The sequence below is a fragment of the Pleurodeles waltl genome, chromosome 11 (assembly GCF_031143425.1).
Source record: "Pleurodeles waltl isolate 20211129_DDA chromosome 11, aPleWal1.hap1.20221129, whole genome shotgun sequence".
Lineage (NCBI taxonomy): Eukaryota > Metazoa > Chordata > Amphibia > Caudata > Salamandridae > Pleurodeles > Pleurodeles waltl.
Genome location: NC_090450.1, coordinates 244,068,897 through 244,093,763, shown reverse-complemented (window position 1 = coordinate 244,093,763; position 24,867 = coordinate 244,068,897). Strand labels below are relative to the sequence as shown.

The following is a 24,867-nucleotide window of genomic DNA, read 5'->3' as shown; positions in this document are numbered from 1 at the left end:
TAAAAATGGTATCTCACTGGTGTGTGTAGGCCTAGTGCTCATGCCAAGAAACAGCCTAAAACATATTTAGTTTTAGTTTTATGCATTTATAAAGCGCGTAGCTACCCTAGGGCATCCCAGCACTAAAGGTACAGGATGATCCAGGAAAACATGAAAAAGCAGACTAGTGGCTAAAGAGGATGGTTTTCAATTTCTTCCTAAAAAGAGATTCAGAAGGTTAATGGCGAAGCTCAGGAGGTAAGGCATTCCAAAGATTGGCAGCCTTGATAGTGAAGGAGTTTCCACCCCATGATCTATGGACGCGGGGTATATGAATCTGCCGGGCTAGAGAAGACCTGAGGTGTCTCCGAGGAGCGTGAATGGAGATGTGTTTCATGAGAAAAAAAGGTCCTTTGTTGTGTAAGGCTCTGTGAGTGATGCACATGGATTTAAAATGTATGCGCTGTTTGACCGGCAACCAGTGGAGAGCTACAAGAGCCGGCTCGGCAGATAGATGTCTAGGGCAGTTCGTAAGGAGCCTAGCTGCTGTGTTCTGTACAATCTGCAGCTTCCTTATCACGTATTCCGGGGAGCTAAGATAAAGGGAATTCCCATAGTCCAGGTGGGAAAGAATCAGTGCCTGGACCAGGATCCTTCTGGACGAAGCAGGAAGAAGATTGAGAATCTTCCTAAGAGATCTGATAAGACCAAAACAGACCGAAGAAATTTTCTTAGCTTGTAGTTCCATCGTGAGATGGGAGTCCAATACAAAACCTAGGCTTTTTACCTGTCCTTTAGGGGGAGGGAACCTGGTGAAGGCCTCTGAATAACATGATAAAGGGGAGGCAGGAGAACCATTGCCTAAAATGAGCACTTCAGATTTGCCGTCATTAAATTTGAGTTTGGATTGAATCATCCAGTCGCCTATATCCCTCATGCAGCCAGATAAGTTGACGGAGGGAGAATTCGCAGTACCGGAGAGAGAAACCACTAATTGAGTATCATCAGCGTAGGTGACCACTGAAAGATTGTAGGGAGTGACTACTTTAGCCAAGGAAGATAAGTAGATATTTAAGAGAGTTGGACTTAAGGAGCACCCCTGAGGGACTCCACAAGCTGAAGGGACGATATCTGACAAGAAAGAGCAGTCCAGAACTTGAAAGGTTCTTCCTGTGAGAAAGGAAGACAGCCAAGAGAGCGCAGGGCCTCCCACGCCTATCTTGAGGAGTCTGTCGCAAAGAAGAGAGTGGTCAACTGTGTCAAAAGCTGCGCTGAGATCCAGGAGAATAATGGCTACATGTCCTCCCTGGTCTAATAGTTGACGGGCAGATTCGGTCACCGTTAGAAGCGCAGACTCAGTACTGTGTTGTGCTCTAAAACCCATTTGGGTGGGGTGACGGAGCATATTACTTTCCAGATAGCTCATCAGTTGTAGATTTATATGCTTCTCTAGTATCTTGGCTAGAATGGGGAGAAGAGCAATGGGTCTCTAGTTATCCCGGACCGAGGGGTCATATTGTGGAGACATTAAAATTATCTATCACAAAACAATCTGGTTTTGCAAGGGGTAACCTGCGTTTTGGGTCCCGGGCTCAGTCGCTGTCTAGGGAAACCTACCAAACCCACACATTTCTGAAAGTTAGACTCCCGGGAATACAGGGGAGGTGTAGCTTGAATACATCCTCCAACATTTTCTTACCTAGAAACCCCTGTAAACTTCAAATTTAGCTAACAAAAATCACATTTTCCTCACATTTCTATATGGGATTACTGCACTGGCACATATTTCCTACAACCCAGCATTCCCCTTAGTCTCTCAATAAAAATGATACCTCACTTGTGTGGGTAGGCCAAATGCCTGTGACAGGGAAAGGCCAAAAACGAGATTGAGGGGGCACCAAAGTGTGTTCATAAGCGCAGTTTTTGAAATATGCCTCACTCTGCTTTGGGCACACACACAGGTGAGGTATCATTTTAATGAGAGGCCAAGGGTATTGCTGGGTGGTAAGAAATTTGTGCCGGTGAAGTAATCCCACACAGAAATGTGAGGAAAATATATATATTTTGTTTCTTTGCTAAATTGGAGGTTTGCAGGAGATTCTGGGTAAGAAAACATTGGGGGGGGGTCATGCAAACCACACCAACCTGGACTCCCGAGGGTGTCTAATTTTCAGAAATGTCTGGCTTTGGTAGATTTCCCTAGATGACCGATAAGTCTGGGACCAAAAACGCAGGCACCCCCTTGCAAAAACAGGTTGTTTTGTTATAGATAGGGGGCCATCTGCGTTTTTGGTTCCGGGCACAGCGGCCATCTAGTGAAACCTGCCAAATCCAGACTTTTCTGAAGACTAGACACCTGGGGGAGTCTAGGGAGATGTGGCTTGCTTTGATCCCACAGAATCCCCTGCAAACCTCAAATTTATCTAAAATGTCACACTTTCCTCACGTTTCTGTCCATACATTTCTGGCCCTTCCCTGTCGCAGGCGCTTGGCCCACCCACACAACAGGGATTTCAAGTGCCATGTGCGCGGATGGCTGGGAGCCGTCCGATGCACAAGAGCACTGTAGCGTCGGACGGCTCCTGGCCGTCCGACACGCAGACATCGTTAAATATGAAGTGTATCACTAACCTGTTGCTGTAGATGGTACTGTAGATAGGCCTGCGTCATTGACTCCTGCCTGATACAGATTGCCACATGAGTGCTGTCTCAATCATTTCTTCCACGGGGTTTGCTGGGGTACAGTGGAGGGACCACGTCCAATAAAATTTGCTTCACTCCATCTTTAAGTCAGTTTTTAGGGTCGAGCCAGCGTTGCATGCGCTTGCGCATGCGTATCGCAGCAAGACTCTTTAGTATTTAGAAAAGGGCTCGGAGCCCTGTCGACTTCACATCAGTGTTTTTTATTGGTTCGTGGGCTTGCCTAATAAAATCTGCTTGCTTTCATTAGTCAAAGGCACGCATACGTCATGCCTTTTCCGGCAGCTAGCCCTCCTCGAGCGCAGTGACCAAGTACAGAAAACATGCGAGGCTCGTGGACTTCTTTTTCATTAATTTAAGAGTGCGATCTCGCTTGGCAGAAGTCGAGCGCTTTACATAGTTAATTTCCCTTTTTTGGGTTATGTACAGAAATGCACTTTTGCCCGATAGGTGAAAAGTCGGGTTAGGAATTTACAACGCGATCAGCTCTAACATGAGCAAACGCGAGACTCGTTGCATTGTAAATGCTTGTTTAGTTTGTCAGTGATCTGAGGCCATTCCATTGCTTACCTATTCTGTCTTTTGTTCACTGGATGAATGCATTTATCTTCCCTTGTTTTCCAAACTATATTTTTTGCATTGACTCAGGTAGAGTTAATGATCAGTGTTGTCTTAAGAATTTTTGAAGGTCCTGGGGAAGACATATTTTGGGGCCCCTGTTCCGAATTTTGCTGCCCAAATTCTACTAATTGAAACCTGCATTATGCTAAACCTTCTATCAGAAACAGGTATCACAGGCAAACAGTTGAAATCTGCCTTTTCAGGGCCCCCAAAACCCTTAAGATGCCCCTGGGAAATGTGAGAGAGACTCAGAGGAAGAGATAGACAGAGTGAGAGGAGACATCCTGAAATATGGAAAAAAAGAATGGTGTGGTAGATAAAGAGAAATTTGACTTTACCGGGGGGGCTTTGGAAGTTGAGGCAATGGGCAATTGCCCACTTTGCCCATGCCTTAAAACGTCTCTGTTACTGATTACCTTCCAAATAGCTTGTCATTCTTGGCTACGCATTCCTCAACAAGAATGTCTAATTACATTTCAGCAAACGTTGTTCTTTGGCGACCACCCTCCTCTCTTTGTGGCTCATGGTTGGACATGATTCCTCTGTTAGGATCTTCCTTGATCCTCTGCACCACTTCTCTGAAGTCCCCCAGGGGAAGCTTACTTCCTGGTTGTGATGTCATCAGTCACTGCCACTGAATCATTTGCTAATTGTGACTGCCTATTCTCAACTTGTGATTGATAATGATTCACAGTTATGTAAGCACTAAATAGTGACTGCAAATCACAGGGGACTGAAAAATAAAGCCAACAAGTAATTGCACACATGGGTTTGAGATTTGAAAAATGTGATTTTGTTTTACAGAATTGCTAAAAACACATTGTTACATCAGGCCCATAATTAGGCTGAAGGATTGTATCAGTATTGTTGAACAATTTTGATTTCAGTTGTGTCCATCTATTGGACGAAGGATTTAATAATCCCTTTTATTGTCAGCTATGAATAATTGAACTCAAGGAATTGATTAGTCTGTGCCATATAATATCTTTCCAAAGGACAGATAAATTACAATTTAAATAGAAGAGCATTGGCTAATTTTCCGATTTGAATCTTATTATATTCAACTTTAAGAAATAGGACTAATAATGTAATCATTTTAATATACAATGCAATAATTCATCAGCCAGATTAATACTTATAAGTACCAGTGGCAAAAAACGAAATAACCACGGATCTGGGAGTAGTCAAATCAGGCTATCAGGACAATCTGTGCCCAGACTCCCTCCTTCAGGCATATGTGCCAGTGCCAGCACCAACCTTTGTTAATTTAATAAACCTGTCTTTTTCAACTGGTTAGTCCACTCTGAATTGAAAGAGGGGGTTACTTGACTGTTTAAAAAAAGATGATCTGGTTGGATCCGTGACAGAACACTTTAGATCCCTCATACTAGCCCTGTGAGAACTAATTAAACATATTTTAACCAAGCAACCGGATCAGTAGCTGAGAGACTTCAAGTACCTCAGACCCTGGCATAACTTACGTTATGTCCAAGGAACAAACACCTTGAACACCTTCTTGTTCTGCTAGAGCTCACTTTTGCTTTTTGTTAGTTGTCTATTTTAGATTCTTCTTTTTAGAATTTTTTCGCCCTCTTGCTTCATAGTGGCAAGATTCCTAGCTGGAGAGCTTATGCTCTAAAAAAATAAATCTGTTCAAATATTATTTATTAGTATAGAGTGCATAAAATTTCTGTGTTTTACTGGACAATATGTTTAGGTTCCAACAATGCTCTGTTCTTTCAATACCAATCACAAAAGTTTAATGCTAATATTGTACTCTTACCACTTATTTCTGGACGGTTAGTCCATTCTCTTGATGTACATAGTGTGACAAGGTGTACATTCAGTTGCCTGAGCCTTTTTCACAAGTAAAATAGTTTCTTATAAATTGTGGCCCACGAAATGTGTGTGAATATATATTATGTACGCAGGAGAAGATGGTTCAAACTGTCAATGACTGCATTTTTACTCAAGCCAGAGTATAATTGCTCAGGCGTTTCATGCAGGGGGTGGCTGTCTCCTTGACAGATATTCAAAAGGTAGCTTTGGGGTCTATATGTCACTCAATTACTTCGGCAAGGACATCAAACTTTATTTTACATGATAGATTACAGATTGGTTATTCCCAAAGGATCATTTCACAATTGAGTTTAAAATTCTACTTCTCATTGGATGTAGATGCATCTTTAAAATTCAGGATACCCTCACACGGAATATATAACACAATTAGAATTCGATCTAAATCTAATTGTGTTGTATGTTTTGGGAGACATTACTCTTTTTCCAACTTTAGAAAGACACATTATTTATCCACTTCTAACAATGCCATCTCCTTCTTTTACCCTTCACTATAAACAAAGACTTGCCAGTGTAGCTTTTGCATCACAAAGGATTCAATATAACATCAAGTCACAGGTTTTCACAAACATTTATTGCAGGTTTTATGTTTTGTATAATGGCCATTTACCATTGTAATTACACTGTATATTGCTGTACGATCGTTTCTTTAAACAAAAAAAATGGCCAGTTTAAAATATTTATAATAAACAATTTTACATATTCAAGAGCAAATACTGTTTATCTACACTGCATCAATGTAATTGACATTGACTTTTAATCTCTGTTGTATGCCGTCATAAATACCATTAAAAATGTAAATAAAATATTCAGTTTATTTTAAGATTTGTAATACCTCAAACCATTGAACAATTATTCCAGAGATGTCCATTGGATGAAAAACAAAACATACTACCAAATCTAACGCCCAAAAAAGAGCAAAGGTAGACTAGTGCATAGATGATGGCTTCAGATGTTGCTTTGAATGAAACAACATAATCTAGTAAAGCACAGTGGACTGAGTTCAAAAGCCCTTCCATCAGATGCCACAGAAGTTTAGGTTCTATTACCTCATTACTAACAAAGATAATGGTTGGCAGCTGTACTGGTTAATTTACACGTTGTTGAGACAGAAGAAGCTTCGGGGTCAAGGTAGTTTGACAACTAGATCAAAGAAAACATCAATATGGGGTAACGGTTTACACTGCATTAGGTAGACAACACAGAATTTGAGTCAAAGTGGAAAAACGGCACAGTAAATATATGAATACCTTTTCTAGAAACATGGAATCATAACACTTTTCATTTGTGGGAATGATTCACTACATCTTCAATACTTGCTGTTAAAGTGTAATTACCCTTGTAGTAGAGCCCATGTACAATATCATTTGATTTAGATTTTTTATCATTGCCTCCACATGCTTCCACTATGCACAAAACGAAACACCAATAAACAGAGTTACCCACTCAAACTCTTTACATTAAATGTGAGGTTATTTGGACTCTCTGAAGACTATCAAAGAAGCCATCCTCCTTTTAAGAGTCATTTTATTCTATAGCTTTGGATCGAGAAATGGAAGGAGTCATTCATTGGTGCCTATAAGTCTTGGTGTTGACACTAGTATGCAAAACATAGTAAACTAGTTGTTATAAGAGAAATAAGTATGTTTCACAGTTAATCTTGGAAAGGACTACAACATCTTTTTTAATGTTTGAGATCACCATTGCTTAATATATTATAATGAACTCCTTATGGCTTCGTGAAATTAACTCAGTGACTTCCTGCAACAGGAAGTGCTCAAACTCCTGACTGCTCTTTTAGGTGGGCTTGGCAGTGTGACTGGTTCTTCAGGTCACATGCCTTTTTGCTCAATCCCTTTCATTCCCTCCTAGCCTCGAGCACAAGCCCATCTGCGAAGAGCAAAACCTGTAAATGTAGTTCCTGCCGAAACGTTCCTAGTTGGCACTGTTGGGGCCTGTTTGGGCTGTGCCTTCTCACCACTTCCGTATAAAATACGTAAACTACCATAAGCCTCCATCCTCTCTCCTCATTTCCTATCTTTTCCTTCCCCAATCCTGCACACATCACACCATCATCCTGCTCTGATACAACTTGTAGCCACCCAGTAACGCATAATAAACAATAACCAACCCGCCACTACAAAAAAAACTTTTTGATCCTGATCACCAAAATACAAAAGAAATACATCCGAATTTCTTAAAACAACCTACAGAAAATAATGATAGAGTCAAATGTCCTTAAAGCACTTCATTTCAGTGCCATGGAGACTATTTAGAGATACTCTGCTAAACAGCAAATTCCATACTTTAGGTCTGGGGATATATCATGATTCCCTTTGCTAATTGAGCAGAGAGACGAGCAACTGTTTTTATACAACTTAGTGCGTAAAGTCAACTCATGTAAATCAATTCATGATTTGAAGCTCATATTTTTAGACAGCACAACTCGTAAACAGTGAGAAAGGTTTGCCTTTTTCTGTTTGTGAGCTGTGCTGTCTAAAATAATGTACTGATCTGGAGAACTATTGGGTGAATTCAGTTGACTTTATGCACGCCAGGTGCATGAAAATGGGCGCTCTGTTCTGCTGTGCCAGAGGGGCCACCATGAAACTCCACAGATGGCTAAGTCACTATCTACTTCCATGTTTCACTCTTACAATATATTTCCTCACGTTTGGAATGCCATAGAGCAGAGGAAGTAGCAGGCTATTCTATTCAGGATTACTTAAAGAACAAAAGAGTGATTTCAATGACTGCATAATTTTCGAACTTGAGAATTAAGTGGCAAATTTGTTGGTTCAATCACGTCATACTTTAGCATGCCTTTTTTTAAAGTTTGTCATTTATTTGCTTCAATAACCTCCAGCGCACAATTTAACAATAGGATTGTTAGAGTCAGTTTAAATATACAAAGGAACTCAACATCTGCGAATGAATGAATATAGCACTTGTAAAATTCAGGCTACATTCTAGTAATTTCCAAATCCGGGCAAGCTACCTGGCTATCTAACAGGAACAGGAGTATAAATTCTGAAATTCAAAATATGGCATGTTTGTTCTTTATGATACCAACCAGTGCGTCCGGGTTTTCTCATTCCACTGGCCATATCCCCCAGTGCAATGGAGCTCTTGGGGCAGTTTTCAAAGCCCAGGGCTGTACCTGATGCCTCTGTCACTTTCCTAAGCACCCTGTGACTAATTGCAGCCAGCAAGCTGCTTCAAGAGACAGACTAAGAGAGACAGGGGGAGGGAAAGTAAAGAGAAAGTGATCAGAGAAAGAGAGAGAGATAATGGATAGATAGAAAGGAGGCGAAACCCCGAGGAGAGGAAGGGAACAGGGCTCGTGAGCATCTACGGCCGGAGGGTGCTTTTGGGAACCCTTGCCCTCCTGTCAACAAGAAATCTCTTTTGGAACTGGCGGCAACAAACCATTATTATAAGATCCACGAGCCAAAATGTACATGTTACAAAAAACGGCGTTGAGTCCGCTAAGCACGCTACATTATACCCTCTCCAATCAAGGCCGCTCGTCCAGTCGCAGGTCAGGTGGGTTACAGTTAAACTGAACCTCCCACTCCAATCTGAAGCGTAATTTCGAAAATTTAAATGTAGATTCCAAGAGGGTCATGCGGATTCCTCATCGTGAGATGAAATAATGTATGCATTAAAAATATGTAAACAGTGTGCGAGCTTGAATCACCACAAGTAGCATGACTGTTTTTTTCTCACCAGAGCATATTTTTTGGACAGGTTCAAGCTAACAGCTGCAGCAGCGTCTCGGATGCCTTTTTGGAGAATAATTATCTGCTGTCGTTCAGACGCGCCAATCTTTTTCATCGTTCGAAAACAGACGTTTCATCGAGGAGGTGGAGGCAGCGGGCATTTTGTTTCTTTGTTTCTTTGAGACGAGGTGCTCCACTTTCCTGGGCTTACAGACCCTGAAACAAAAACACGCTTCTGAAATTGCTGCTGCTTCAGAACGGGGCCCAGTTTACCATATTTCACATTCAATTGCTTTGCGTGAACCTTGAGTGCGGAAATTGTACTTGGCACATTAGATGGGTGCTGTGATCAGAATGTCTGAGAATTACTGCGTCTGGCTGAGAGCGGAAGCAGTATTACATTCTGCAAACATTTACGATTACCTCAACTACCAAAAAAATTATAGCTGCACGCATTCAATATTGCTGGTATCTTAAGAAAGCTCTAGCAGTGGAAATGTTGAGTTACTTTTTAAGATCAAAGCAGTGTGCAAAATGTCGATTTGACCTTTCTGCCTTCCAGTTCTCTGCTCGCTGGTCTGGTCTTCTCCTTTTCTGTGTGATAAATGTCCTCTCTCGATTGTCTGTCACTGTGTAGACTTCCATAGCTTTCTGAATCACGTATTTTGCCTGGAAATAGAATTTATTTATAAAATCAGATGTTAAATTAATCACTGTTTTAAAGTTGATAAATCTGTGTCTGACTTTCTATTAACAGACTTGTATTTACCCTAATAAAATTGTCAGTTTATCAGTTACTTCACTGGATACAGTTGCCGCCATATTGGATCTTGAACATCTACTCCGGTGCTAATTTGCACATTCCAGTTGATTTTAGTTTAATATTGGACTCTATTCTTGGTATTTTTGATTTTTGTCTTACACCACCTTATAGAAGCACCAGCCTTATATTTAACGTCCTTGCTTCTACTATGCTCCACTCTACACACTATGGGGGTTATTCTAACTTTGGAGGAGGTGTTAATCCATCCCAAAAGTGACGGAAAAGTGACGGATTTACCACCAGCCGTATTACGAGTCCATTATATCCTATGGAACTCGTAATACGGCTGGTGGTATATCCGTCACTTTACCGTCACTTTTGGGACGGATTAACACTCCTCCAAAGTTAGAATAACCCCCTATGTACCTTGTCACACCAGACAATCGCAGTGTGGCAATTTGAGCAGGCAGAGGAGGGTCCGGCCAAAGGCGCACAAACATACATACTCAAACTCACCCATCTACACTCGCTCATATCCATACATTGGCAAGCATGCACACATGTGCCATCATTTACAACATACATATACACACCTATTCCCATAACTCTCAGTGATGCGCCCCTCGTCATGAGGGGGAGGACTTCCAAGCACTTTGTCAGTCTGAGGAGGTCACGCCTATAGGGTCGAGAAATCATCAACCCAGCAAAGTTCCGTTCAGGCAAACATGCACCTGCTCATTTAGCACCTGGCTGTCTGACCTGAACAAGAAGAGTGTCTGCCAACCGGACCTTAGTTCAGCCTGACAGACACTCTTCATATGTGCAGAAAGGTAGGGGTGGGGCTCTTCTGCTCTAAAGCCTAGTCCATACATGGTCATTTGTGATCTATACAAATTCCTCACTTTGGTCTTCCAATGAAACAATAGCCAAATTATCCAATTTTTGACAGAAACCATTACTCGCTACAAAGGTCCACATTAAGAGTTTGAAGGGTTTTGGTGCACGTAAAATAGGGACTGGAATCACAATACTTAAACTTCAGGGATTACCCAGTTTTACCTAGAATGTGGAATGAGTGGCTGGGCCTGGGACTACTGTGTCTTTTTCTACTAAATTTCCCAAATTCCTAGGACAATTCCACTGACATGTTCTGCCTGCTCAGAGCAGGTGATAATCATGGGTTTGGAGATACCAAGGCCGTTTTTCCTGTATGCAAACTGCACCAGTGTTCGAATTCACAACTCAGCAAATAGGGTTGTGGTGTACCCAGACCCAGAGTTATCAGGTCAGAGACACCAGACTATCAGTGATGCCTGAGAGCAATGGCCCACCAGGAGTTAACACTCCAGGTGTGAAACTACAAGTCATAATTAGTGGGGCAAAGTAGTATAACACAAATGTAATATGTGGGGCTCATAAATTTCCCACATCTCATTGATACAAAAAAGTCTTGGGCTGAGTAGAGTTACCCTCGAACATCGTGGACCTCTGATACTACATGGCCTTCAAAGGCCTATGCATCACCCCTCCTACTCTACTCTTATATCTAAATTTTCTGTATATTGAGAGACACAGATTGATGTGTGCTATTTGTTTTGCTCTTTTATACATTGCTATTTATCAATCTGGTTCACAAATCAAATAAGCATTAAGAACTATAGTCCCATTATCTTGCTTGCCTGTTAAGTTCATGATCCGTGCATGTTTAACCCCCTTGGCACTGGTCTGCAGTTGTAAAGGCCTATCAGCATATTGCATTGGCATGGTAGGTGGAAGCTCCTGGGTCGTGTCATCTTCAACAGCTGTCAAAAAATTAGAAACATTTAACATTTCTTCCAAAATACAATGTCTTAATGAATGAGCATATCATATAGCCTTTCGAACGACCTACTTTTGTGGCACAAGCTTGGTAAAGTGTCAGTCCTGGAGTCCTGAAGGGACTGGACAGAAGCCCTCCCTGAATCAGAATCCCTCTGCGGCCTTCCCATGATCTCATCCTCGGTCGCAGTGACATTTCTGATCAGAAAAAATGTGCACATTTTCCCTTTACCCTTGACTTCAATCTCTCCCCTTTGAGTCATTTCAAAACTCTTGTTCTCCAGGCACCTGAATAAAGAGATAAAACAGAAATCAAGAGTAAAAAAACTATTTTTCAATATTGTTTGAATATTGTACACTTCCACTCAATTTTCAGAAATACAATAGACATGTAGAATGGTCAGGCGTTCTTTGACATAGAAAATAAATTCTATACTTTGTACTGTGCAACCCTACTGATACAGTGCAAATACATGGCACAGAGACATTAAATCAATTGAGTATTCACTGTCCAGTGCTGACACCCATCTGGAGCGGAGTGCTGAGGCAGCTCGAGAGGATGCTTGGTTGGGACATAGCCCCGGACCGCAACTCATCTTGTTGCATATCACTGATGAACTGGTGGCCACATGCCTACAGAAGGTGCTTGTATGGCTGGGTTTAATTGTATCTAAAAGGGATATTGCTAGGAACTGGGTGCTCCCTCTGTGGAGGCATGGTCCAAGAGCATGGATCACTGCATTGGATTGGAACGTCCTATACACTTGTCATGGAGTTTCCCCCAGAAACAATTTAAGCTCTGTAAGGACTGGGCAGGACATAGAGGGATAGAACTGGAGCCCTGTGCAGATAGGCACTGGGTCACTGATGGAGGTGTGGGACTTTGTGCTATGGATACTCACAACACACAAATGGGGCGATTGGGCTATGCCCTCTTGTAACACCATTTACTGGACTGATGTGTGTGTGCTGCGATGGCTCCACCATCTTTTTATTGTACTGCAATATGGTTTGATACTATGTATTTGTTCAGTTTTTGCAATGTCATTACTCGCCTAAGTTGTAAAAACAATAACATGTTTTTTTAATGAAAAATCATTTTTGAGTATTTCTCATTCAAACTCACAAAATAAATCTGTAAAATAATTGTCAGTATTATTTCACATTTGTAATAAAATTCCCAAAAAACTTAGTGGGGAGAAATGTAAGGCAGTCACATGCCACAGTCTGTCTGCATGTCCCCACACCACTTTCCTTCTCCATCCACACTTTCCATTAACCTCCTCTATAGCCAACCCTCCCTGTTAAACTGAGAACTAACAAGATTCTTGTATGTTAAACTTGCTACCACCAGAAAATGATTGGTATTGCTTCTTGTATTATTTACTATTGTCTATGTTCATCTTACTATCATAAGAAATGGATTTCTCAGTCACAACTAGGCACTGCAACTAGAACGGCCCTCTGGTATTTGCTGCACATTTGAAGTGTTAGCCAATTGTTCTGTAATGTGAACTGGAGAAAAAACGTTTGGCCAATTCCTTATCACAAACCCAGTGCAAGTGGTGCAATATATACTGTATATGAAACCTGCCCTGGGACCATTGTGCACACACCACATCATCAAAGCTATTAAGATACATAACCACACTGCAAAAAGTCTACCTACAAACCAGAGATAGTCATACTTCGCACTAGATCAACAAAGCACATCACTCCTTGTGCCATCATGTGCACAGCATGGCACGAAAGCCAAACAGTTAGCCAAGGGTTTATTCATGCAGAGTAAAGGAAGACCATGTATGCTGGCAGAAAGAAAATAATTTGTAAACAGCTTTTCCACCCACCTTCTTACACATAATGCACTTTAAATTAGATTAGAACTATTTGATTATTAACCAGTATGAAGTATCACCAGACAAACTGGACAGTGGCTTTCTAACCAAAGACAATCACAACAAACTCCCTTGATTATGCTAACTGAGAATCCCAGAATTGAAAACGGAGGCAGAATCCAAAAGCAGTACCAGATCACCCAAACGTAAAGTGTTCTAAATAGTACAAGTTAACATAACAGTAGCCTTTCTCTTCACATCACTGTATCAAAAACTATATAACCCACTCCCCATACCCCAGAACACGTCGCCCATAATATATATTCAATAAATAACACACTACTCCATCCACTTTAAAATAGCAAAATGCCACATTACTGTATGTAATTCACCATATCAACAAATTACTTAATAACTGTCACACGAAAACGTAATACACCAACCAACACCGTAGGTGTGAGAAAGTGGATTATTAGTTGAAGTAAATGGTAGTCGTCTTCAAATGATAATAACTCTATGCTGGGTTCTGAAATTGTGTGTAAAGCTGTATGAAGCATTTTCAACTCTGCCTTTTTAAATTTGGCTCTGTCTTTTTTTATTTCTCTCTGGCACATGTTCTGCTGATTAATTATTGTGTACTTTTTATACACCTCATAAATTTACATGATTTATAAATGTTATTGTGTGCTTTTATTATTATTTTTGAATATTCAAATAAATATGTACCTGTCTGTATGCCTGCCTGGCTGTCTGCTAATAATATCATTACTATTTAGTAGGTGCAGTGAGGTCTCAATAATTTGAACCTCAGTTCAACCCTTGGTAGCTGTAGCACAGAGCAGATAGGCTTAACTTAGGAGAAATGTGTACAGGATTTATCAGTACCAAAACAGTTATTGAATAACTAAACACAATAAAACTCCCACTCCAGTTTACCAAGATAGAGAAAATTTTAATGATCAAAGAGACACCAAAATGACAAAAACCTAATGTAGGAAACCGTAAATATGATTTTTCAAGATGTTAAGTGTTTCTAGCGTCAAAATGCACAGAACACCAACTGTTGGCATCTGTTTTCACAAGACCAGGTCAAAGTCAAAAGATAAAGCTGACTGGGATGGAACGTGGGGTCAGATACAGGGACCAGGTTTGTCCCAGTGGAATTTTTTCTGGAGAGAAGTCTATGCAACAAGGTCATCAGTTTGTCAGGGTGCAGGCTGGATCCGAAGAAGGGGCTCATCTACGGCAGTTGGCTGGAGTGCAGGACCTCAGTGAGAGCTGCGACTCTGGTGGGAAGTTCGAGGCTCTCGATGTTGCCTGTAGGAAAACCTCAAGCAGGCAATGTCCAGATGCACAAAAGTGATGTTGTCATTGGGAGGCTGTTGGGCATTGGTCCTGGTGAAGTACCCTATGTTTGGATTTAGAAACCTTTCTGGAAGACAGGGTCATTTCAGCAGGGAAACATGCATGTTTACCCCAACCAGCAGTTTGACATAGGTGGCTGCGGCATAGCAGCAGTCTGATAATAGCCTCTCGTTCTTTGCCAAGATGTTTTTGAAAAACATGTATCAAGGTTTTTTCTGGAAACAAGTGAGCCAATTTGGAGAATAGGCCTCTGTGCAACCAGAAAAAAGCTACTTGATATTTATCAAGCCATAACTGTGATTTAGTAGCAATTTTGGTTTGCAAAAAAACACCAATTTGGTATTTGGAAGAGGCGTCCCTTCCAAATAGTGAATCAGAATGATATGTATTAATGTTTTGTGACCAAATTGAGGTTGCAAAACATTCATAATTTATTGACTGCCGAAGTCCATTGGTAACGCATTCGCAAATGGGAAGGTGCCCCCTCTACATCCATTTGTGAATGTAAAGAAATAGTTTGTTTAGGAGAAGGCAGTAGTCCATAGGATCACTGCATCTTCTTAAACAAACAAAAGAAGAAAAAAAGAAACATTCTTTTTTAAACGCATCCCATTTTCCATTTTAAGGAAAGACAGTAGCATTTTAAAAAAAATACTGCTTTATTTAAAAGCAATCACAGACAAGGGAGTCTGCTGACTTCAGCAGGCCACCACCCCTGTGATGACGGTGATTCCTAACAGATTGCAAATTGCAACCTAGCTCATTAATATTTATGAGGTAGGTTCATTTGAGTCCCACTAGGATTCACTAAATGAAACTCTATGAGTTTCAGACATTAGGAATAGTGATTTTCTAATTGCAGTTCAGAGGGAATCACAATTAGGAAATCGGTAATCCTAATGTAAGTATCGCTCTCCCTATGTGTCCAGACTTGCAATTTTTGGGTGGGGGGAAGTGTACATACACCTAACACCAGCCAAGGGTCCCAGACCTTTTGGTCACCATTTGGGAGTTAGGATTCAATCTCACAGAAGCCACCAGCAGGGTCCAGGACACATCAAATTGGAGCTGATCAGCTTGACTCAGCAGCAATGTGGGGCTTATTGCTGCTTTTGAGTTCCTGGAGCAGAGCAGAAAGCTAGCCAACTAGCCCTAGGACTCCACTTCATGTCTTGGGTTCAGGTGGAGAGCAGGTCTAGCCCTTGGAGTTTCTCTCCTCAGATTCAACAGCACATGTAGTCCTTATTGTCTCTTCTACATGTCTGGAGGTGTTATGTAGAGGGTACTGAGGGTACCGCTTCTATACCCAGTGCCAGCCTGTGGGAGGATGGAACTCCTGGCCATTCCCCAACCAATGGGGTAAAAGGTCCCATGGGTGCTCTCCCCACTATTGCAGCACTTCTTTTTTGTTTTACTGTATGCTACCCCACAGTGCTCCTCTCTGCCTAATATTAATAAGGCAGAACCTTTCTTCTTTTGTGGAGAGCTCCCTGGGCCCACACTGAGGTGTGACTAGTATAATGGGCAACTAGTATAATAGACAAAACCTCCATTATAGGCACTTTAAACTGGTATTGGGGGTAGTCAATTTCCACTGGGATTGATGCACAGTGGGCTCTCAGGGCAATGAAGGGGCATGTCTATGTGTGAGTCACATCTGCCAGTGATAGGGTAGGCACCTTTTCAAGTTTAATTAAGTTACAGTGAACAGCCCATATGACCACCCTGTCAGGGGGCAAAAATCTTTCCCCACACCCAAATCTTTTGTTCACTGTCTAGGAGCAATACACTGTCCACAGGTGAGCCATTAACAGTCCAATTACGCTGAGCTTTGGCCGAAAGGCACATTTCGCTTAGGCAGAAAACTGTCAACTTTCGAAAAGTGGCTTTCCCGAAAGATGAATTTGACCATTTGATTGGACTTTAAATTACTAATATTTTGAGTCAATGAATCATGGTTCTAGCTATTCTTAAACAGAAGTTATGCATAAGGTGTTGTAATATCACCCACTGCTTGTCTTTGGGAGAGCTAACCTTACCACAGTAAAGAACAATGTAGGGGATTTTTCCCTGTCAGGACATGTAAATCCTAATTGCACGTCCTACTTTGTAATTACCATGCACCCTGCCCTATGGCCATTCCATTGAGGGCCTACATTAGGAGTGACCTATCAGCATTAGAACGGAAGGTTTATGCTTTTCAAAAGGTTTATTTTGCCAGGCCCAAAATGCAGGTCTAAAACTGTGCACTCGGACAGCAGGGCCGGGCCTGAAGACATGCTTTGCATTGTCACTTTAATGGTGGCTTGATAGGTGCTGCAGTCCACTAGAGACATTTGACTTACAGGCCCTCGGTATACTGGGATACTTATAGTTAAGTTAAATGTGCAAATTAGGATTTTTAACCAGTTTAACAATTTTCAAAGCACACCTGGTTAGCAGGGTCCCAGTGTACAGAGTCCAAAAACCACCATCTTCAGTTTAAAAATATGATCATGAAGAAAGAGGCATTTTCTTACACCATGCATATATCATATTCTATCCTCACATCCTCTTTATTTCTGTCACAATACTTACTTCTATGTCATGCTGCATTTACCTATGCTGTTAAAAGTTAATGCCTTGAGGCTTAGGGCCTCATTACAAGTGTTGATGTCCGAGGACCACCACACTCGCATTGACTGTTGGACCGCCGCACTCCAGTTGGTCCGACTGCCCAATTACAATCCTGGCGTGCAGACCTGCCAGGAGACCGATGTCCCCGCCAGGAACATGGTTCACAATGGCAGAATGGCGGTCAGAGAGAGTGCACTGGAGTCAGTGCCGTCTGGCTGATTACAAATTCCCTCACCGGCAGCCTTTTTTAAATGGGAAGGCTGGTGCTGAGGGTGTTCTGGGGACTCGCATTACAATTTACACTACTCACGAAGCCTCACCACCAACTGCTGCATCATATAAATCACAACAAAAATGCTTCCCACAAATTATACTCCTCAATTTTTTCCACTGTACTAGTTCATAGCATGTACTACACTCAACTCATCACATAACCAAGCATTACCATTTATAAATCTTATCACCATATTACATTACTGGATCACCATAACACTCACCCCCACTAGGGACATTTTGTAAGTGGAAACACTGTACCACATAGTCTACTGCAATGTAACATAACACATCCATCATAACACACCCTTCATCAACATAAACACATCCATATACAAGTAACACAGATATCTGCCTCTACACACTCATTTGACCTATTTGTTGTAAAATATTGCAATGCAGTTATCCCTTTAGGTAATTAACTCAATTTCTCTGCTGTATATCAGATCTCACTGACCAGATAAAGGAACACAGCAGTACAAAAATGTATCAAGACATTCAAAACACTCACAGACTCATGCACACACACACAAACACACACACACAAACATATACATAAGTGCACACAGACACAAACGCACACAAACACAAATATTAGATTAACGTAACACATTTACAAAACCATGGATGACAATTTGGGCTCAGAAAAAGCATGAAAAGCCAAATCCACCATTCTGAGCTTCTCTGGGTGGGGGAAGGTTGCCCAACACACAGTGTAGGAAAAATCAAGGAGTGTGATCAAGGTCACTCAACTTAGGCTCTAATGAACTAAAGTTATGTGTGGCTGCTCGTGCAATATGATACAAAATATATATAGAGTCAATATACTTACCATGTTTATAGAGCTAAATTGTGCTGTGTCATGCAAGTACTCTCTCAAAAATTAGTGGAAGAGACCCTCCTTTGGCACCCACAGCAACTGTCAATTTACACATACTTGGGCTAATGGGAACAGTCGCAAAACCCACTTTTCTATCTTGTAACAAACTCCAATAGATATATGCACAACACACAAGCAGACCTACTCCCTGATAGGTTAACAAACACTTTGACCATATACCTGGCATTGAACTACTAGCATGCGTTTAAAGAAGAAGGCCAACTGAAAAGGACAATCTCACCAAATCCCACAATAGCCATAAAAAACTAGGAATGTGTGACCATTGTGGAATACAAAAACACTAAAATATTAATCTGATTGACTCATTTAATTACAACATGTATGTGATTTGCCGCCTATTGTGAGAAGTATTACCATAGTAGCTAATTTTTTAATAGGAATATAGGAGGGTCAATCACTCATGTCCAACACTTTCCTTGTCATGTACTTCAAATTGCACCTGTTTTCACTGTGCAATGTACTTATATAGGGTGAGCTGTTGACTGTGCTGAAGCAATGCTGCCAACATTGAGACCTTTTGAAGTTTGCTATAATCTAGCTGACCTAATGCAATAAATGGGCCTGTGGTGTGTTAATGTCATGGAGCTTTTGGATGTTGTGGACCCCGTAGACAGTGTGATAAAGGTTTAATTTGCATGTATTAACCTCAATCAATTTCTTAGATTAAGTTCTCTGATAGTATATTTGCAGCACTTGAATCCTACCCCCAAATGACCTGGTAATTTTAACAAACACACTCTTCATAAAGATGGCTTATCTACAAGTACGCTACTTACTTATGAGCACTCGGACTGAGGTGTATTTTGTCCGGCAACCCATGACTTTCCATCCGAGAAGCTGTATTCACTGTATCTCCAAACAGGCAGTACCGAGGCATCTTCTCTCCAACCACTCCCGCTAAAACTGGGCCAGTGTGAATCCCAACCCTAATCTTTGCAAAGGAAGAACATAAGTTATGAGCTGATTTTCATGGCAAATTTCATCTAGCATTTCTCAATACAAATACTGGGCAACAGCACTGATTTGCTTAATATCGGATGATGACACCATCAGGCTGCATAGCGCCCTTTAAACACATTTTGCACCATAGTGGACATACACATTAGGCCTGGGAAAATCTTTATTTACGCAGGAGTAATTGGAGTAATTTTGGTAATCCTGTGTTTCTCTTTGATGTGGAATTTCCAATATTATAGGGTCAGAGTCGCTTGCGTAGAGTAATTTGGGGAAAAAAATTCTCACAGAAACAACAAAGTAGTGAGCTGTGATGTTTTGCATTTAATGCTATTTTCTAAGTGCAAAATGCATCTTCGCTTCCATTTTGGATATGAGGGTGCATTTTGTGTTCAGAAAATAACACTAAATGTCAGGAGTAAGCTGGGGGAATAATTTTGCTACTATTCATGTCCTGTTGCATTCAGCGATATGTCTCTGCTCAAAATGCATAATCCAGTCCATTTTGGATGCAAGGGGGCATTTTTGCACTAAGAAAAGAGTGTGAAAAGCTAAATTATTATTCTTACATATTTATGCAGAATGGCATGTAATTTTGCTGTAATTCTCCATAATTATTCTAATGCAAATTACATATGTTTTCCCCACCCCTAAAGCACAGGCCTTAGGATGGAGATTGGTAGTATTTTTTTATTTATTTATAGGTCCAAGATGCCGAGATGATGGATACTACCTGGATCAGGAAATGAAAAAAAATTACTTATACTGGCACTAAGTGGAGCAGCCAAGCAGGCAAGGCAGCTGCTGGGCCCTCCAAAGAAAAAAACATGAAATAGATAATAGTACAGACTTTGGGGGCTTGGGGATAAACAAAGGGGTGGGTGGGAAGAACAGGTGGAGGGAAGCAATGGAGAGGCATGAAGCAATATATACACTTGAGACTGAGCCCACGGCATACCAAACAAATTAATAAACAAAAGTGGCTTTAAGGGCTGTTTGACCTGTCAGCTCTTGGCGTGGATTCCCCTGTGTTTTTGATTCTGACCTCCTGGTTTTGATCCTGTGCTGAATGTTGTTTTTGCTGGCTTTAGGACTCTGGGCACTTCACCACTGCTGACCAGTGCTAAAGTGCAAGTGCTCTCTGTCTAAATTGTATTGGTGATTGGTTTATACATGATATTCACATTTTATTTACTAGTAAGTCCCTTGTATAGTGCAGCATGTGTATCCAGGGCCTGTGAATCAAATGCTACTAGTACTGCAGCACTGATTGTGCCACCCACATGAGTAGCCCTGCAAACATGTCTCAGACCTACCACTGCAGTGTCTGTGTGGGCAGTTTTGAACTGCCATTTCGACTTGGCAAGTGCATCCTCTTGCCAGGTCCAACCTTCCCTTTTACTACATGTAGCTCACCCCTAAAGTAGGCCCACGGCAGCTCCATGGGCAAAGTGCAGTGTATTTAAAAGGTAGGACATGTACTTGTGTGTTGTGCATGCCCCGACAGTCACATACAGCTAAATCTGTTTTTCAGTATTGCAAGCCCTATCTATCCCATAGGGTAATATGGGGATTGCCTTGAAATATCTTTTAAGTGTTATTTCCCACTGGGAGCAGGTAGAGGGGTGGAGTTTGGGGCCTCTCAACTCACAATTTAAAAAGAAAACTTTTGGTGAGGTTGGTTTTTGAATTGTAAGTTTGATAATGTCATTTTTAGAATGTGCACATTTTGTTGCTTAACCATTCTGTGCCTCTGCCTGTTTGTGGAATACACGTCTGGGTCAGGATGACAGTTGGGCTGTTTGTGAAATCACTCTAGACAGTCACTCAAAGGGAGCTGAGGTATGACCTGCATTTCCTGATGGGTCTTCCTGAGCTAGATGGGTGGGAGGAGCTGACACTTGCACCTGAGTATGGCTGTGCCTGACCTCACACAAAGCAGTCTACAGCCCCGTGGAGTTAGTCTTGGGCAAGGGCAGGGAAAGACAGAGTCTTGTGCACTATAAAGACTTCTCTTTGAAATTGCCTACTTCAAAGACAGAAATGGGTATAAGTAATGGACCTCTGACCCCACATAGTTGGAATAATTCTGAACTGATGACATTCTGTCAGGAAGAGCTGGATCCTGTAGGAGGGGCTCCCACTCTGCTTGTTGCTTTATTGTGCTGGCCTGCTGCTTGCTGCTTCTGTCCTGGGAGTGAAAGGACTGGAATTTGCTTTCTACATCCTGCTTTCCAAGGTTCTCCAAGGGCTCGAGGTGAGCTTGCCTCCTGTTAAGAAGTCTCAGGGACATCAAATTCTTCATCTTCCAGTCACCTGGGCTCCTCAGCATAGAGCCCTGTCCTGTCAAGTGGTGCCAACTGCAGTCTGGGCCCTTGAGGTTTGTTTTTTGTGCTACAAGAAGAAAATCCACACATCAACTCACAGCGTCATTTCGAACTGATGCAGCACTGTAAGGATTCAATGCATTGCCGCTGCCCACACCAAAGCATGGTCCCCACTTGATGCATCAAGTGTAATTTATGACGCAGACCCCAGCTTTCTATTGCAGCACGTCAGAAGAACCATCGCTGCATGAGTTTCGAGTACTGCATCACTGACACACTGCCCTGACTCTGATATAGGACCTGCTTCCTCACTGTGAGATCGACTCATCACAGCTTGACTTTCGACGCATCATTGACACATCGTCCTTGGGCACCATTTTTTCGGCGACACCTCGCCACTAGAGGGAACCAACACTTTGTGTCACAAACAACGCCTTACCTCCCCTATGACAGTAAGGAACCGGAGCATCACCTCCCCAGCCTAGAAGTAAGGAACCAACGCGTCACCTCCCCACAAGAGTAAGGAACCGTCGCATCTCTGGCTCTTTCGATGCATCACCTTCCCTGCGGCCCGCATCTTCTTTATTTGTTATGCTGTTTTTCATATAAATATTAGCTATTTTACTACACTGGTGTGGAGCACTTTTGTGGTGTTTTCACTGTGTTACTGTGTGTGTAAAAATACTTTACACTTTACCTCTGAGATGAGCCAGACTGCTCATGCCAAGCTACCGAGGGGGTGAGCAGGGGTTCTCTTAGCTGTGTGACTCCCTTACCCTGACTAGAATGAGGGTCCCTACTTGGACAGGGTGCAACCACTGCCAACTTGAGACCCCATTTCTAACAGGGGGATAGAACGCAAGAGAGCTTGGTGGGAAGATGAGGGAGCAACATGCAATGCAAGGAGGAGGGAGGTATTTGGGGCAACCAACAGGAAAGGAAGAGAGCTACAAACCACATGCACTACGAAGGAGAGAAAAAATAAGTTTCCTGAACCTGAGCAATGGAAGTATACAAAGCATGCAACCAAAAGGATGATAATGAGGATATGTTCAAGGGGCGGGACAAACGCAAGAACAGAAAAGCAAGCCATCTGATAAGAAGGAAGCAAACAACAGTGAAAATAAAGCCACCCAATGGTAGGGAATGGGCAGGCTCTAAACCCAATGTAAGTTTTTGGTAAATCGCAAATCGTAAATTACCTACAGACAGCTAAAAACTAACTGGTAGGCAAGAGGTTTTTAATAGTCTCCCAAATTGTGGATGGCTTTCTCCTAGCTTGAGAGGTGTGGTAGGGCATACCAGAGTGTAGATCTTTGTGTTTCAAAGCTCTGCTTTCAGCAAAACATGCAATAACTTGGAGATTTTTCAATTTAATGTACGCTCTAAAGATGCCAAACAGAAGTTTACAAGCCTCTTCTCCACTGGCACAGTGCAGAAAATGGCCTCATGATACAGATGTTTGTCAGCCATCTATATCTCAAGGACAAATAAAACAGCAATCTTGCCATCAGTGCCAAACTGAATTTGGTTACCCTATACTGCCAGAGGAGTCAGTGACAAACCTAAGCATTTATTGAGGATCAGACTTCTGCTGTCAGTATGGCAGACCACAACTATCTCTGTAATCATTCAAAATTGGCACAACTCCTAAGTTACCCTACTATTGGAAGCAGTAGTATGCTATAGATGATTATACTTTTTTGCCCTAGACCAAAATGTGACCCAGTCCAACTTGAAAAAGATGCAAGTAGCATAGAATCATGTGATTTAGAATGTGTGGTCTTACAAACTGTAGCCTTCTGATGGAACATGGTCGAGGCACTCAGGTAGCTTCCAGTCAAGGAGTTAATTTACCACAAATTCTTACGGAAGTCAATAGAGGGTTCTGGCCATGGGTATCTGAAACATTGTTTCCAATTTAAGAACTTACAGGACACTTACATTCTGATTGTAAAACCAAATTGCTTTAATAGAAGTAAATGTACACATTTGGTGTTAGGCTACTTGAAGTAGCAGAACTTGAATTCTGAAATGATTTTGCATTAAAGATCTCTCATCTCACTGACTTTAATTCCTTCAAATTTAAGCTGCTCAGATGTTTACAGTATTGCTTGCCAGCCAAGGAACCCGGTCTTCCTTTAAAAAGGAAAGTCTGCTTTTTTTAGCATGTTTCAGAGTTTGCAGTGGTTCTACGGACCACTGCTTACCCCAAAACAACTTTTCTTAACTTTCACAGAGGAAAAGGGGGTCTCTTGGAGACCCCTTTCCTTGTCTGAATGGGTTACCCCTGGACATGGGGTTTGTAAACATTTTAGTAGTTTACAACAGCTATTTCGGTCTTTAACCGTTGACACATATGGATGAAAATCACTATTTGGAATGAACACCTACAACACACCCCTTCGAAATAGTGATTCATTTTAGGTTTAACTCTATTTTATTTATTTTCAAAGCAAAGTGCAATAAAACAATATCCCACCTACATCTGTTGTGAAGCTACTTTAGCTATTACACAGGCACAATATTTCATATTTCTTCTAAGACTTGAAGCAGTCTCTTCCTCTAGGTGGGAGAATTGGAGGAAGACCAACAGAACGCTTCATTGCCAACAGTCACAGATAAGGGGCTCTCCTGGGTGCCTGATGGGCAGTTACAGATTACACTGCCATGCTTGTGTAGGGAATCTCAGTAGTGTAGGTAGGGATTTTAGAGCCATTGCTGTGACAGTATGGTGGGACTTTTCCTATGTTTCACTTTCCTTCTCACTTTCTTGTTTTTGTTAATGTTTTATGATCCTCACTATCGCAACACATGCCTTTTTATACGGAACCCCAAGATAAATATTGAATTCTCACAATATGCTTGCCATTGAGGATGGTTCCCCCAGTGGACAACAGCGTCACATGAGGTGCAGGATTTGCTGCACTCTACACTACTGCACTTGGTACACCGACACTTGCAAATCTTCCAGAAGTGTTTAAACAAATTTAAGATGAATAATTGACTGCCCTATCCCTAGACTTGCGGATGCAACTAATGGGCAAATTTGCCACAGTATCTTCAATAATATTAAGTAACATTAAGCAGGAAGCAGTAGCGCTAGCAGTCCTCATGCGGCTCTGGGATATTCCTG

At 41.7% G+C, this 24,867-nt stretch overlaps 1 protein-coding gene across 1 annotated transcript in view; it reads right to left on the bottom strand.

Annotated features, from left to right (window-relative positions):
* Positions 1–5,710: 5,710 nt before the first annotated feature.
* Positions 5,711–24,867, bottom strand: part of LOC138266600 (guanylate cyclase soluble subunit beta-2-like) — a 480,633-nt gene continuing 461,476 nt past the window's right edge. Inside the window, exons 13-16 of the mRNA XM_069215434.1 lie at positions 19,227–19,381; positions 11,534–11,748; positions 11,322–11,444; positions 5,711–9,548 (exon numbers count right to left, since the gene is read on the bottom strand). Of these exons, the coding sequence (XP_069071535.1) occupies positions 9,397–9,548; positions 11,322–11,444; positions 11,534–11,748; positions 19,227–19,381 (645 nt within the window). The 3' untranslated portion in view covers positions 5,711–9,396. The remainder of the gene's footprint in view (positions 9,549–11,321; positions 11,445–11,533; positions 11,749–19,226; positions 19,382–24,867) is intronic.